The 13,906-nt window shown below is 53.3% G+C and overlaps 5 protein-coding genes across 5 annotated transcripts; 2 read left to right on the top strand and 3 right to left on the bottom strand.

Annotated features, from left to right (window-relative positions):
- Positions 1–55: 55 nt before the first annotated feature.
- On the bottom strand, positions 56–3,275 carry J7T54_004149 (Trafficking protein particle complex subunit-like protein; the record flags this gene model as incomplete). The annotated part of the gene is made up of 3 exons (XM_051510361.1): positions 56–100; positions 424–1,164; positions 1,215–3,275. 3 exons carry the CDS (start codon positions 3,273–3,275, stop codon positions 56–58), a joined length of 2,847 nt encoding a protein of 948 aa, XP_051358733.1.
- Positions 3,276–4,462: 1,187 nt separating this feature from the next.
- Positions 4,463–5,626, top strand: J7T54_004148 (Methylthioribose-1-phosphate isomerase; the record flags this gene model as incomplete). The annotated part of the gene is made up of 1 exon (XM_051510360.1): positions 4,463–5,626. The coding sequence occupies one exon, from the start codon at positions 4,463–4,465 to the stop codon at positions 5,624–5,626; it is 1,164 nt and encodes a 387-aa protein (XP_051358732.1).
- Positions 5,627–5,674: 48 nt separating this feature from the next.
- J7T54_004147 (Peptidase M20 domain-containing protein-like protein) lies at positions 5,675–6,963 on the bottom strand (the record flags this gene model as incomplete). Its single annotated transcript, XM_051510359.1, has 2 exons — positions 5,675–5,898; positions 5,955–6,963. 2 exons carry the CDS (start codon positions 6,961–6,963, stop codon positions 5,675–5,677), a joined length of 1,233 nt encoding a protein of 410 aa, XP_051358731.1.
- A 675-nt stretch (positions 6,964–7,638) lies between these two features.
- On the bottom strand, positions 7,639–8,265 carry J7T54_004146 (uncharacterized protein; the record flags this gene model as incomplete). The annotated part of the gene is made up of 3 exons (XM_051510358.1): positions 7,639–7,668; positions 7,722–8,033; positions 8,089–8,265. 3 exons carry the CDS (start codon positions 8,263–8,265, stop codon positions 7,639–7,641), a joined length of 519 nt encoding a protein of 172 aa, XP_051358730.1.
- A 1,803-nt stretch (positions 8,266–10,068) lies between these two features.
- J7T54_004145 (Helicase-like protein) lies at positions 10,069–13,662 on the top strand (the record flags this gene model as incomplete). Its single annotated transcript, XM_051510355.1, has 1 exon — positions 10,069–13,662. The coding sequence occupies one exon, from the start codon at positions 10,069–10,071 to the stop codon at positions 13,660–13,662; it is 3,594 nt and encodes a 1,197-aa protein (XP_051358729.1).
- Positions 13,663–13,906: the final 244 nt, after the last annotated feature.

The raw sequence follows: 13,906 nt of genomic DNA, 5'->3' as shown, positions 1-13,906 counted from the left end.
CACAGAAACGGAAGGGACTTCCACTGGGATAAGTATAGAAGATACAGGCAGTATGTTAGACGAGGGCAAAGGCAACGTCTGGTGGGTTTGGAGCCACTCGCTAAAGAAACGCGGAATGGCCACAGCAGGGTCCTCCGGCTTTGCAGGGTCGGAGCCCAGTCCGAGGAGTTTGTCCTGCCATGGAATGGACGCTAGAAAGTCTGTCGACACTTCTCCCAACAGTGAGGCGCGCTCGGACTGACCGTGATCCAAGCATGAATGCATGTGCTCTACGATCACGGACTCAACAAGCCGCTGATACTGAGTTAAGGGCGTTTGTGCAAGAGCCTCTATGATTGCATGTCGTAAAATTTCCTCAATCTCGAGATTGAGTCGGTTGTAGCGTAACTTGAGATGTAGTGTCCTGCTTGCACCCTTGCCCACGTGCTCGCCGATGGATTTCCTTTGCACTTTGTACACTAGGGTCGTCGGGTGATCGGGGAATATGTCCAAAGTCGAAGACGCGAGCCCAGAGCGAGTGGCCTCGAATATGCCGGAGTCGAGGAGCTCGGAATCGTACAAGCGGAGTGGTTGCGTGCTACCTGTTGATACACTGAAGCGCGAATACATGAAGCTGTGCTTGAAGATGTCTTGCACATTGACCCCCACTGCGAGGGATATGGGTATCTTTGATGTTTCCGAAGTGGCAAATGGGCCATCCTGGTCGGTGTGGTAAGATACGTCCAGTTTGGCAACTATCTCGGCGACGTCTTGCTCTATAGTATAGGGAAATTGGATGATCGTGGGCGAGTCACGCGGAAGAGCGCCAAGACGAAATACGCCAGCTTCCGGGGGTTTCGCAAAGCAGTCTGGCTGGCCGACACAGACAGCTTCGTTCATCAACATACGCAGACCTCCCGTCGCTGGACGTATGCGCACCTCGCAGCTCTTGATGCTGTTGTTGCCGGTGTGGACTGTCAACTCGAGATGGTTGGTCTTGTTCAATGTCATATGCCGGCTGGCACTGAGGGCCACATGTAGGGCGGATGCTGGTCTATGCAAGAGCACCGATCTGATCCGGTGGGCTGACGGCTTGGAGCTCGAAGTATCGTAATCGGAGGAAAGGGAAAGGTGTGAAGATTGCAGACAAACTTTGCCAACCCGGAACAGCCCTGGAATAATCGACTGTTCTAGTGTCAGTTACAAGTAACGCAACGTCCAATTTACAAACATACCGAGCAATGAAGGGTAATCACATTCGGTCCGGGCACTATTAATGTCTGCTCGGCGGCGCGAAAAATGACCTCTGTGTGGGCCACGTTGTCCGTTACGAGTTGCAGAGTGACGGAATCAAAAGTGACTTCATTGGGCAACAGAGACTGCAATCGCATGCTCATCGTCGCGCTGTCCCTGTCGCAGTGATAAACCGGCATCGACTCAAGGCATACATTGGTGACGAAGCTGTCCAGGGGGACTTTGGCGTCGCCAGGTAGTGCCAGGGCAAGTTCAGAGATGTTACCCACGGCGTCATTCACGACAGCGGAGATCCCAGCACGTACACTTCCGTCACACACGCTTCCAGCGAGCGTCCCGGGTTTCTGGTGGTCTTTCTGGGTAGCGCATGCCTTCGTCAATAACTTCAAAGCAACCCTCACAAATTCCTTCGACTTGAGATGCTTCAAACATTTTGTGTACATGACAAGCATTGATAGCTCAAGCCAAGTCCAACCGCTCTCCCCAAAGAAAGGGGTTGTGAGGCAGAAAAATGAGGTCGCTGCCCGGTACTCCTGCAAGTGGTACTTCAAAACGGCTAGGTCGGACATGGCGCCTTGGATACTTTGCTCTAAACCAGCGACAGTGAAATGTCGCAGAGCTTTGTCCGTCAGTATCTCGTACAGGCGGTAGAAGTCCGTCGAATTGTCAGCGGCAGTTCTCAGCAGCTTGCTATTGATCCCGGCCAAGGGCAAATCTCTGGAGTCTCTCGCCGACTTCCCTTGCTTGTCGGTAGTGTCGCCACCGTCGTCGTTCAAGTTGATATCTACCATCTCAAGCATACCGAGCTCGTGCATGATGGGGGCTTCATCCCAGCCAGCGCTCCAGCCCCGTGGCTTGCCGAAATTGGTCAAGATGCTGCGCGAAAACATGTATAGGTCACCCCGTTTTGCGGCCAATTCCTCCAGACCATTTTTCGCAAGGTAGGCTTCGTAGGAATCGCCATGGTGCGTAATGGGGTGTTGGCCAGGTCCAGGGAACACCCCAGGGCTTGGTGGTGGTTGATGCTCTTGCTGTGGGGTTTTTATGTGAAGCGAAGATTCCCGAGCTGGATGCATCATCGTCTTTGGTTCAGGTATGGATGCCTTTTGCTCGTCATCGCTCGCGAATGAAATTGTTGACGATGGTATTGGCAACGCTTTGGTTGACGTCTGGGCGAGGATTTGCTGTGCCACGGAGAAGCCGAAGGACGAGACGATGTTGTTAATGACATCGTCGCGCAATGAAGTAGCGGTCCTCTCTTTTTGTTGTTCCTCTGCGTATGCAGTAAGCAGCTCCTGTCTCATGACATGAGATATCTGAGGTATGAATTCAAGTGCTCTATGGCAGATTTCTGCCAGTTTCGCTAGATTCTCCTTCTCCTCGGGTTTCTTCTGCTGTGTCGGTACTCGAGGCGCTACACCGTACAGTATCGAGTCCTGCTGCTCCTTGAGCTGTGCCAACAACTCCTCTCGTGTTGATTGAGCATTCGCGAGCCGAAGCAGCAGGGTGATTTGTCTCGAAAACAAGTAGCATCTGAAATCGAAAGCCGACACATCGTTGGCTAGAATCATGTCTCGGTAAGGTCTCCTGGCAGCATTAATGGGGATCTCATCGGCCGATTCTTTGTGCAGAGCATCTGATTGTAGGTCGACGGTCTCGTCATCTCTACTGGACGAGTCCAAGGCGAATGCATCTATCGTTTGCTTAAGAGATTCGGTGTATTGAAGCAAACCACCACCCTGTCGGCCCAGGTTGCCCCCAGCGTTCTGTTCCGCCACAAAGGACTCCAGGCCAACACTCAGCTCATCGTAGCCGACCAAGGCATCATCAACGAGCCCGACACTCTCAAAGCCGCGGGCCAAGCCTTCTTTGAGAATGAAAAACGTGCAGAAATTCCAACCTGGCAAAGCTCTTTGTGATTCCTTTTCCTTGATGTCATCTTCGTACTGGCTCACACGCCGATCGAAAGAGACCAAGATCAGATCTTTGAGCCTGTGTAGGAGATCTTCCCAGGCGCGTTGGGCGTCTTGCTCGGTCTCCATGTATCCAGTGGGTACCGCTGGGACTACCCGAGGTAGGAGGTCGTAAGGTACATCGTTGATGCCGATACGAATCTGAGCGACATGATCCACCGCGCCTTTAGCAGAGCTGTTGAAATCGGACTGGAATTTCTCGAGGAGTGGTGTCGAGCCCGTCCGCCACCTGGACGTTTTGCCCTCACTAGCTGCACTTTCCGTCTTGACACTTGTGGTGCGCGGCTGCGTGGCAGCCGTGGTATTGGGTAAGACGACGTGAATGACCAACCATTCAAAAGCATCGTGTCTCTCTTGCACGCGAGCCTTTTTCGAGCTACTGGGCGAGGGCGCATGGTCTTTGATCCATTCACGTACTTCTGATCTAACCGTTGCCTTGTATGAATCATTGTCATCGCATCGCACCAAGAGTATTTTCAGGTATGGACTTTGGCGAAGACCCGGTATTTGGTGTCGTCGTTGAGGACCAGCTGCAGAGCCAGTGGTGGCAGCAGAACTGCCCACTGTCTCTAATGATGTCGTCCTGCCTCCCACACTTTGCGCTTGAAATCCATCGTCGCGCGCGGTACTATCGGATCGTCGAAGAGCCGGTGTCGTCGATGCAGGCGCGGTAGGGCCATCACCGCCGCGAACAAGATCAACGTGCAACGTTGGGATGGATCGCAGTGGGCCAGCGTGAGACTGCCAGTGAAGGTTGTGCAGAGGCAACTGAGGTATCAATCCAGGAGCGAGTAGTTTGTAGACGTCGTGCGGGTCGTGGTATTCGACTTGAACTCGTTAGCTGCGACGGGTGACCGGGTTGTTAGCTTGAAGTGAACGCACCTGTAACTTTTGAGGTTGAGGCATCTTGCGAGTCCATGATATGAAGCACAAAACCAGTGGGTTCATGGGTATGCAATTCCACTCGCTGGAGTGCTCAGCCTGCTCAGACGCACCAGTTTCATGAACACCGCATGTTGAGGGCTGCCGATGATGACCTTAAGGTATCCACGGTAAGGAACCCGTGTTCAGGGATTTGACTAGAAGGGGAAAGCGGTGAAAGGCATGACGTGGGGTCTCCGTGGCAGAATCCATCATCATGCAAGTGGTCTACGAAAATCCCCCCGCTGCTACGTCCAGAGTACGTACGAGTAGCTACGGAATTGCTCGTCCACGATTTAGTCAAAGCAGCACAGCCTTACGAAAGGAGTTACGCAATGTCTTCTCTTCAAGCAATCAAGTATTCGCGGGGGAAACTCGAAGTTCTCGACCAACTACGCCTGCCCCATTCATTCCACTACGATGTCGTTTCGAACCGATCCGAAGCCTTCGACAGCATTGCGTCCATGCGCGTGAGAGGCGCTCCCGCCATTGCTATAGTGGCGAGTCTTGGACTTGCCGTCGAGTTGCACCACCAGGGTTTGGCTGCGGACTCTTCGTCTGAAGCTATTGCTCAGATCGATCAAGCTCTCGACTACCTCAAAGGTAGTCGACCAACCGCAGTGGACCTGAGTAACGCCATCACTCAGCTTAAGTCAAGGATCCGCGAGTCGAGCGAAGGCACCAAAGAAGACATCATCTCAGCTTTTATCGACGAGGCAGAGAAGATATTCGCCCAGGATTTGACAACGAACGTGGCCATTGGAGACTCGGGAGCAGATTGGCTGCGCAGGTATGCCGGTGCCACCGCTGAAACTCCCGTCTCGTTGCTTACGCACTGCAACACTGGATCGCTTGCGACGTCGGGACACGGAACAGCACTCGGTATCATCCGCTCTCTCCATTCTAGAGGACTTCTGAAGCACGCCTACTGCACCGAAACTCGACCATACAACCAAGGTAGCCGCCTCACGGCTTTCGAGCTAGTTTTCGAGGAAATACCAAGTACGCTCATCACCGACTCGATGGCGGCGGCCTTGTTCCGTTTGCAGAAAGATAAGGCCAACATTGCCGCTGTGGTAGTAGGGGCGGACCGCGTTGTTCGCAACGGCGATACGGCCAACAAGATTGGCACATACCAACTTGCAGTCCTTGCCAAGGCTCATGGCATTAAGTTCATTGTAGCTGCGCCGACGACTAGCATCGACCTAGTCACGCCCGATGGTAGCGGAATCGCAATCGAGGAGCGGAAAAACGAAGAGTTGACACAGGTGACTGGCGCCATAGTCAAAGAAGACGGCACGATTGAGCAGGGCAGTAAGGCACGCGTGGCCACAGCCGACCAGCGAATAGATGTATGGAACCCAGCATTCGACGTGACGCCCGCCGAGTTCATCGACACTATTGTGACCGAAAAGGGTGCTGTCGAGAAGAGCGCGGATAACACGTTTGACTTTAGCCGAATCATGCCGGAAAGGTGGGCGAAGGTGGTCACTTCCTAAGATAGAGTCGGCCACATAGCGCCGCAGTTACATCGAAAGAGAAGATCCTCAGAGCTCGTCAAGAGAAAGAGCAGAATCGCCGGAGTCGCCATGCAAGGCATGCATGACCAACCGCTGGTAGCCCTCCACCGCACTCTCGAGGTCACCCACGGTAACGTTTTCGTGTGGACCATGAGCGACAAAGATGGTACCAGGCCCATAGAGATACCGCGTGAACTCTCCATCAAGGTTTGGCATGTCGGTTCCATAATTGACCACAATCGACTCGAAACCTATGTCATAGTCAGCCATGCACTGCTTGAGTTGATGGGGGACGTGAAATTGGTACCGTCAACTGCGCATTCAGCTTCGACAAATCCATAGCTCTGGCTGCAGACCAAATTGAATGCTTCCTGATCGATACTGTCCAGGATGGCTTGGATGCGTTCCTGCACAACTTTGCCGCCTATTTCTTTGGGGCCCAGGGCAACTCGTACCATAAGGCCAGCGTGTGCGTGCTCAGGGATAACATTCTCCGCTACACCTCCCTCAATACGGCCGAGATTGACGGTTGTATTGCCGTACTCTTTGCTGCTACCAAGGTCTGCATCCAAGACCTCTTTCATGGCACGAACGAGGAGTTCGGTGGCTGACTTGCCAAGCCAAGGGTAGCCGCTGTGGCCACCGATTCCCTGTACATCGAGACTGCAAAAAAGTGCCCCCTTGTGGCCGCATGCCAGCTTGTTCTCTGTTGGCTCGCCGAATATCACTGCCTCAAACTCGGGCTTGGGATCCATACCATCGAGCGAGGTATTGAAGAATCTCATTCCATCGCCAGAGACCTCTTCACCCACAACAAAGAGCAACATCACGTCGTCACTCTGAACGTCTCCAGCTTCGAGGAGCTGCTCCAGGGCGACTATCATGGATGCTACGCTTGCTTTTGCGTCAACACTTCCCCTACCACTGATACGTGTTTGCTTCGTGATCTCTCCATTTTCGATATCATACGGAATATGAGGCGGTACAGTGTCGATGTGACTCGTCAGCAGGACCTTCGGGGTGGGTGACTTGTCGGAATCTGGCCATGCAACCACGTTCATCCGGTCGGATCCAGAGGGCGTGTTGTCTCGTGGAGGAACGACCTGGAGAATCGACATCCAGCCATTTTCCAGGAAATAGTCGGTGAGAAACGCGCCGACATTTTCTTCCAATCCGGAGGTCGACCTGATAGAGACGAGGTCTCGGTGCAGGTCGATCAGATGGGAGCGGTAGGACGGGGCGTTGCCGACAGAGTCTACCCGCAGAGCGAGCGCGACTGATGTGTACAATGCTAGACCAAGTGAATAGGAAAGCATAATTACGACTGAGTGGCGATACTTTGATAGCCCAAGCGGCCTTGGTTGAAGCGAGGACGAAGAGTCCAACAAGAGTACCTACCAGGTCGTAGGTGACGACGTTCAATTGGCTCCAGGCGTTCCACCTAAGAAACCTACCCTATACCTGGGTATGTAACACAGACACACTCCCTTCCTACTAGGAAACTAGTTGGCATGGGGTGATATACTGCTCGCATTATTTTCTGGGTTACTTCACGGTCATTAGAGATTCCGTGAGCGCCAGGATGTGTAATATGTCGACGAAAAGGGCCGACGGAGCCGTTAGTTGTTTTAGTCGTAGCTCATGGGATATAGCACAAAGAGCCAAAAGTACGAGCAATGGCAAAGTACATCCATAAGCTGCCGCCGAGCGTGTAGGACTTAGACGGCAAATAGAAAGATACACCGCGTGGAATCGATTTTGGCAACTACTAGAACGCCGCATGCTCTAGCCAACGAATAGAAGATATACCAACTGCATCATTGGGGTGAATATAGTCATGCAGGCGCTCGATAGTCGCAGCGCATAATTCAATTGCCGAGGAAAGAAACCACTGTGCTCAAGTTGCACGATGGCCCCGACAACTGTTACATGTCCTCTCCTATCTCAACTTCTGAAATGTACAAAAGGAAGCCCTATGGGTGTTTCTAAATTCAAGGATCCTCATCACCAGCTTTGCGCGCCTAGAAAAAGTGTTAGCCGCTGATGTCGGGTCTGAAGCATAGTCATAGCTCACCCTGACAGCACCTGGGCCGCCCAACTCCCTTTCCAATCCTGCTTCAAATTCTCGAGGGTAAGCCACCTTGTCTGGATAATTCATGTAGACAACGCCACAGACACCCAAAAACGTAGCGACAAAGGTGCCCATCATAATCAGGCCAGGTCCGGTTGTTGTCCATGTGTAGTCGTAGGGTGAAAACATGCCCAGAATATCGTTGTCTTCGTGAATGGGCTCGCCAAAGTTTCGTCGCTCTTGAGGGTCCCACCAGTCGGCATGAGGGTCGCGGTGCTGGCGTTTGATTGCCGGAGGGTTAATGTAACCGCCATTCTGCGTGACGATGCCGTCAGCCTCTGCTCCAAATGCCGACGCATGAAGCACTCACCATGTCCGGGTCCTGAGCAGGGCTCAATTCGTGAGGTCTCGGAAACTTCTCTTCCAAAACCTTTGGATCCGAGTACTGCGGTGGGATGAATGATCGTCGCTGAGTCGTAGGGAGTCTCTGCGCAGCAGCCACTGCGCTGCGCAGAACTGACCGTCGACCAAGTCTAGCAGGAAGCATCTGTGCGACCGAAGTCGCAGTCAGTAAGGAAATTAGAACGTCGACAGACTCAACTCAATGACTTACCTTTGCGATGTGACGGCGCGTCGACCTCAATTGCTTCGAAGCTTGGTTGACGTTGATCTGCTACCGGGCGCGAGACCAATTGATGGTGCGAAGTGCCTCAGGCGACACAACGAAATTACTCATCAATCAAGCCACAAAGGAGTGGGACCGCTCCACATGCTCCTCGTCGTCGCTGTGGCTGTGCTGGACTCGGCTTAGTGCTCAAGCTGCAATTTATTCCTATTCGCGTCCGACCTTTCGCGTCGCTACGGAGTACCTCGCGGTAATGCCAGCTTCTTCGAAATTATTAATACGTACTTGCTGCTGTTTCCAACATCAACACATTAGCGAACAAAACCATAGTATCTTCGATTTTCCCAAGACGACTGGCTGGAATTTCACTGGTCGTTGTCTTTTCCGTCGCCAATGTACGCCAATCGCGAATAACGCACTCCGAGCCTGCGGCCGTCGTGTCTCGTCGTGATGAGCGAGTCCCAGTTATCCAAGCAACCCCGACGCCACTCGCTTCGCGCAAATGACGATGCAGATGAAGCGACGAAAGAGCGCTCTGCTGCCGCACTGAATCACAATGAAGGCCAGGATGATGCACCGAGGTCGCCTGACGGCGGAAATGGCCTCGTCCATCTCAGCAAAAGCTCGCCACAGAGACCGACTCCAGCAACCCCCGCCGCTGCCCGGAGAACCTCAAAACATGATTCCCCTACAGACGAGAGACCGGCTAAGCGACAGCGAACACTGAGCGCAACAACACCTCGAAGCGCGCGCAAACCGAAGCCCGTATCCCCACCATGGAAACGGATCGAAGCGGACGGCCCAACATCCTACACCGAAAATGGACGCCGGAAGTCTGGTCGCATCAATACAGCAGTAGCGGAGACGCCTCAACCCACAGCTCGAAAACCGCGACAGGCGTCAAGTGTTCGAAAGGCGGCGGCGAACTCTCCTACCAAGACTCGCGAACACACAAGTCGCAGCAATGCAAAAACGGGAAAGAGGTCAAATGACGGCGAGAGCTTGTCCGGCCGGGGGCATGGCTCAGTTCGTTCGGCAAAGAGGAGCTCAAAGCTGCGTACATCCTCTACAAGGCTTGCACAAGGCACATCACTGTCACCCGAACCGGAATCTCGCAGACAATCTAGTCGGGTGCGACAAAGCGCGAGATCTCAAGCCGCGCACAAGCCTGCCGAAGACCCTATGTCCGGGTCGGCGGTTTCCTACACGCAGCATTCTTCCCCGCGCATACGGTTGCGGGTGAGTCGAGGAGTCAACATACCGCTAGTGCATGCTGCGCAAGCACCCAAGCGACCCAAGCTTGGCGCGAACTTTGAAGACTTCTGGCGTCAGGCAGGGAATGTCTCCGTTGATGCAGGAGGTCTCCAGTCATCCGAAGATGGGGCAATATACACAGACGAGATGGCTCGCAAAGATGCACGCACTGTATTACGAATCGAGGAAGAGGTGGAAGACGGAGGCTTGCTGTCAAGCCGCCGGTGCTCATTGTTTGTACCGGAAACAACGGAAGTGCCAGCAAGGCAATGGGCGAGGCAGGATCATATGGTTAAGGCTATGTCTAATTTTCGAAGGCTGATGGTGATGGAGCAGCAACGACATCGCACCATAGCCAAGCGAATCGCCGAGGCCTGTCGTGACGAATGGCTAAGGCGTCGACCGAAATCGCAAGAAGAAGTAGAAGTGGAAGCAAGGGAGCGATGGCGGAATACTTATCGCTATTCTGTCATGAGAGCAATCAGTGGATTGTGGGAGAACGTAAGGGCAGAGGCCAATCGTCAGCGCTTCGAGGAATGGGAGGCGGCGGAGCAGCGCCGGGTCAAAGCAGCGCTCAACGAGGCTGTAAACCTTTCTGAGCAAAAACTGCAAGCGCGCCAGCTTGGGCTTGATTCCGAGATCGCCTCCCTCGACGACCCGGACACGGATGGCAGTGTCAACGACGACCCACTCGACGACGACTCACAATCTGACACTGCCGATACGCGGATTTCAGACCTCACAGACAGCGACAACATGTCAACAACAGACGATGACGAACCTGACGCAGCGGATGCCGATGTGGCAGATGAAGTGCTCACCCAGGATCAACTCCGTGTCAAGTATGCAGGCGCCAACATCAAGTCAGCTTCTCCCACGGATGCCAACATTTCCACGAAACTTGGCACCAGTGTATCTAGCGACGAGTCGGTGGACATGGATGACGACCTGGGTGAATCAGACCAGATAGAGGACAGTGATGCTGTCAATGAAGGACGCAGAAACGGCACAAATGCCCATAGCGAAGACAGCGACAGTAGCGATGATGGCCACGACGACGGTGCACCAAATGGCCTGCTGAACATGCTGTTCGATGACTCCGAATTAAAAGAGCTCTCCGCTGAAGCACCCGGAACGGAACATATGACAGGAGCACCTGAAGTAGGCAACGACGGCACCTCATCGGGCCCGGCGCCGGCCTCGACACGTCTCGACAGTGCTCCTGACGAACAACTCAACTTGAACACCTCTACGGAAGGCGATGTGCCAGGTTCAACTGTACTGCACGAAGAGTCCGAGAAGCCTATACGTCAAGAGACCACACCTGATGCAAAGTCGACGATGGACTATGAACAAGATCAAGATAAAGCACGGCTCATACCCGAAGAATCACATAAACAGACCACCGAGGTGCCTTTCTTACTGCGAGGAACCTTGCGTGAATACCAACATCAGGGTTTGGACTGGCTCGCTGGACTTTACGCCAATAACACAAACGGTATCCTGGCAGACGAAATGGGACTTGGCAAGACCATACAAACTATTGCCTTGCTTGCTCATCTCGCGTGTCAACACGAGGTCTGGGGGCCACACTTGGTGGTTGTCCCTACAAGTGTGATGCTGAACTGGGAAATGGAGTTCAAGAAATGGTGCCCTGGTTTCAAAATCCTGGCCTACTACGGGTCTCAGGAGGAACGGAAACGGAAGCGACAAGGGTGGAACAACGACGACATGTGGAATGTGTGCATTACGTCGTATCAATTGGTGCTCCAGGATCAGCAAGTCTTCAAGCGTCGTCGTTGGCACTACCTGGTTTTGGACGAGGCGCACAACATCAAGAATTTTAAATCGCAACGGTGGCAAACACTCTTGGGATTCAATACGCAAGCAAGACTCCTTCTCACAGGCACGCCTTTGCAGAACAATCTAACAGAGTTATGGTCCCTGCTGTTCTTTCTCATGCCCGCTCAAAATGGTGTGGGGGGGTTCGCCGACCTTGAAGAGTTTCACGACTGGTTCCACAAGCCCGAGAGTCAGATTCTGGAGAATGGACGAGAACAGATGGATGACGAGGCTCTAGCCATCATCTCCAAACTCCACAAGGTGCTGCGGCCGTACCTCCTGCGCCGGCTGAAAGCGGATGTTGAGAAACAGATGCCCGGCAAATACGAGCATGTCGAATTCTGCCGACTGTCGAAAAGGCAACGCGAGCTGTACGATGGATTTTTATCCCGAGCTGACACCAAAAACACCTTAGCGTCTGGCAACTACATGTCTATCATCAACTGCCTGATGCAACTGAGGAAGGTCTGCAACCACCCAGATTTGTTCGTCGATCGGCAAATTGTCACCTCCTTACGAATGCAGAAATCTGTCCCGGCTCTTTACCGATCGACCGTACGAACGCTGACCCAGGGGCTCTTGAGGCCGGAACCCATGTCAAAGGTTGACCTAGGATTTTTGAACCTGGTGCCGGCGCAATACGAGAGCATTCCGAGAGCTGTAGCTGAACAGGTCGCAAAACTGAGCCTGTCTACGGATTTACTGGACTACCGTGAAACGCAAAGAGTCCGGGCTCGAAATGCATACGTCAATCTGGACCCAACCACTGTCACATCCAGTATTGTTTACATTGAAAGTGCGTTTCGCTGGGGTCGATTCGAAGAGTTGCAACACTGTGTATACCTGAATGCACTGCGGCGCCAGCAAACTCCCATATACGGCAAGGATCTTGTTGAACTGTTGACAATCGATGCCGGGGAACGACTTCGGAAGCCTAGGCCCAAGGCTGCTCGGGGCCTCTTGGCCTGGTTCGAGCAAACATCGTCAACAGTCGGCTCTATGGCTCTCTCTCTAGAACAGCGCGCAGAGAGCATGCGCACCGCCATCGAGAAGTTCTCATGTGTCACTCCGTCTGTGGTGACCTGTGACATTGGAGAAGTCGTCCTCGGCCATCGCGCGGCCCATGCCTTTACAGAACGAGATCTCCAAATCTCCAAGCCCAGGAAGTGGACACCATGGTTGGAGAAGCAGTCACCTCCGGATCCCTGGCATGAGGCACGACTGCGTCTCAGTATTCAGTTTCCCGACAAACGTCTCCTGCAATACGACTGCGGCAAATTGCAGGTTCTCGATCGCTTGCTACGCAAGCTCCAGGCCGGCGGGCATCGTGCCTTGATCTTTACTCAAATGACCAAGGTGCTCGATATACTAGAACAATTCCTCAACATCCATGGCCACAAGTATCTGCGACTTGATGGTGCCACGAAAGTCGAACAACGTCAGATCCTGACGGATCGATTCAACAATGACCCACGGATCCTTTGTTTCATCCTCTCGACGCGCTCCGGTGGGTTGGGCATCAACTTGACTGGGGCGGATACTGTCATATTCTACGACCAGGACTGGAACCCTGCCATGGATAAGCAGTGTCAGGACCGATGTCATCGAATTGGCCAGACACGAGACGTCCACATCTATCGACTCGTCAGCGAGCATACCATCGAGGCGAACATCCTACGCAAAGCCTCCCAGAAACAGATGCTTGACGACGTCGTCATACAAGAAGGTACATTCACTACAGATGCTTTCAACCAGATGTCTGTGCGTGACTTGCTACGGGAGAAGGTGGACACTTTCAGTGAAGGTGTTTCTGCGGCTGATGCCGCTCTTGATCGCGTCCTTGGCGGTTCTGATGGCGACGCCAACCAGCGCAAAGTTGGTCGCGTTCTCGAGCAGGCTGAAGATCGCGAAGACATCGATGCAGCTCGCGTCGCGGAGAGGGAGATCGAGGCCGATGACGCTGATTTTGTGGAAAATACCAGCCTTGTGACCCCTGAAGATTCGACTGGTCGCAATGCCACATCTGCTGTTCGCGACATTGACACGGAGGGCCAGGCCACTGAAGGCAGCATGCAAGACCCCAATGCTTGGGGAGCTCCGATGGGGACAATTGATGACTTCATGCTCCGAACGATGGCTGATGCGGTGAAGGGCACGAAGCTGGAGTTGCCTCGGGACAAGAAAAAGGGCAAGAAAAAGGGTAGGGATACCAGAAAAAGATAACGGCTGTCACTAGAAGCACGGGCTGCGTTAATGTTGCCCGAGGAGTAGAGTACTAGTAGTACGGAGTATGTACTACCTTAATGTAACATATCCGTATATCGGCTTGTAACACCTCGGAGAACAGCATGATGCTATAAGCCCACAGACTATCTTATGCTGACACGGAGTACAGGATTGGGATGCATCTCAATTTCACCAGAGTAGCCACCGAGAGTATCGACGGAGAAGTTCAAGAACGTACCAC

Source organism: Emericellopsis cladophorae (genome assembly GCF_022114955.1).
Source record: "Emericellopsis cladophorae strain MUM 19.33 chromosome Unknown NODE_94_length_50887_cov_118_607499, whole genome shotgun sequence".
NCBI lineage: Eukaryota > Fungi > Ascomycota > Sordariomycetes > Hypocreales > Bionectriaceae > Emericellopsis > Emericellopsis cladophorae.
The sequence above is the reverse complement of the archived record's forward strand: the minus strand, read 5'-3'. Positions and strand labels throughout refer to the sequence as shown.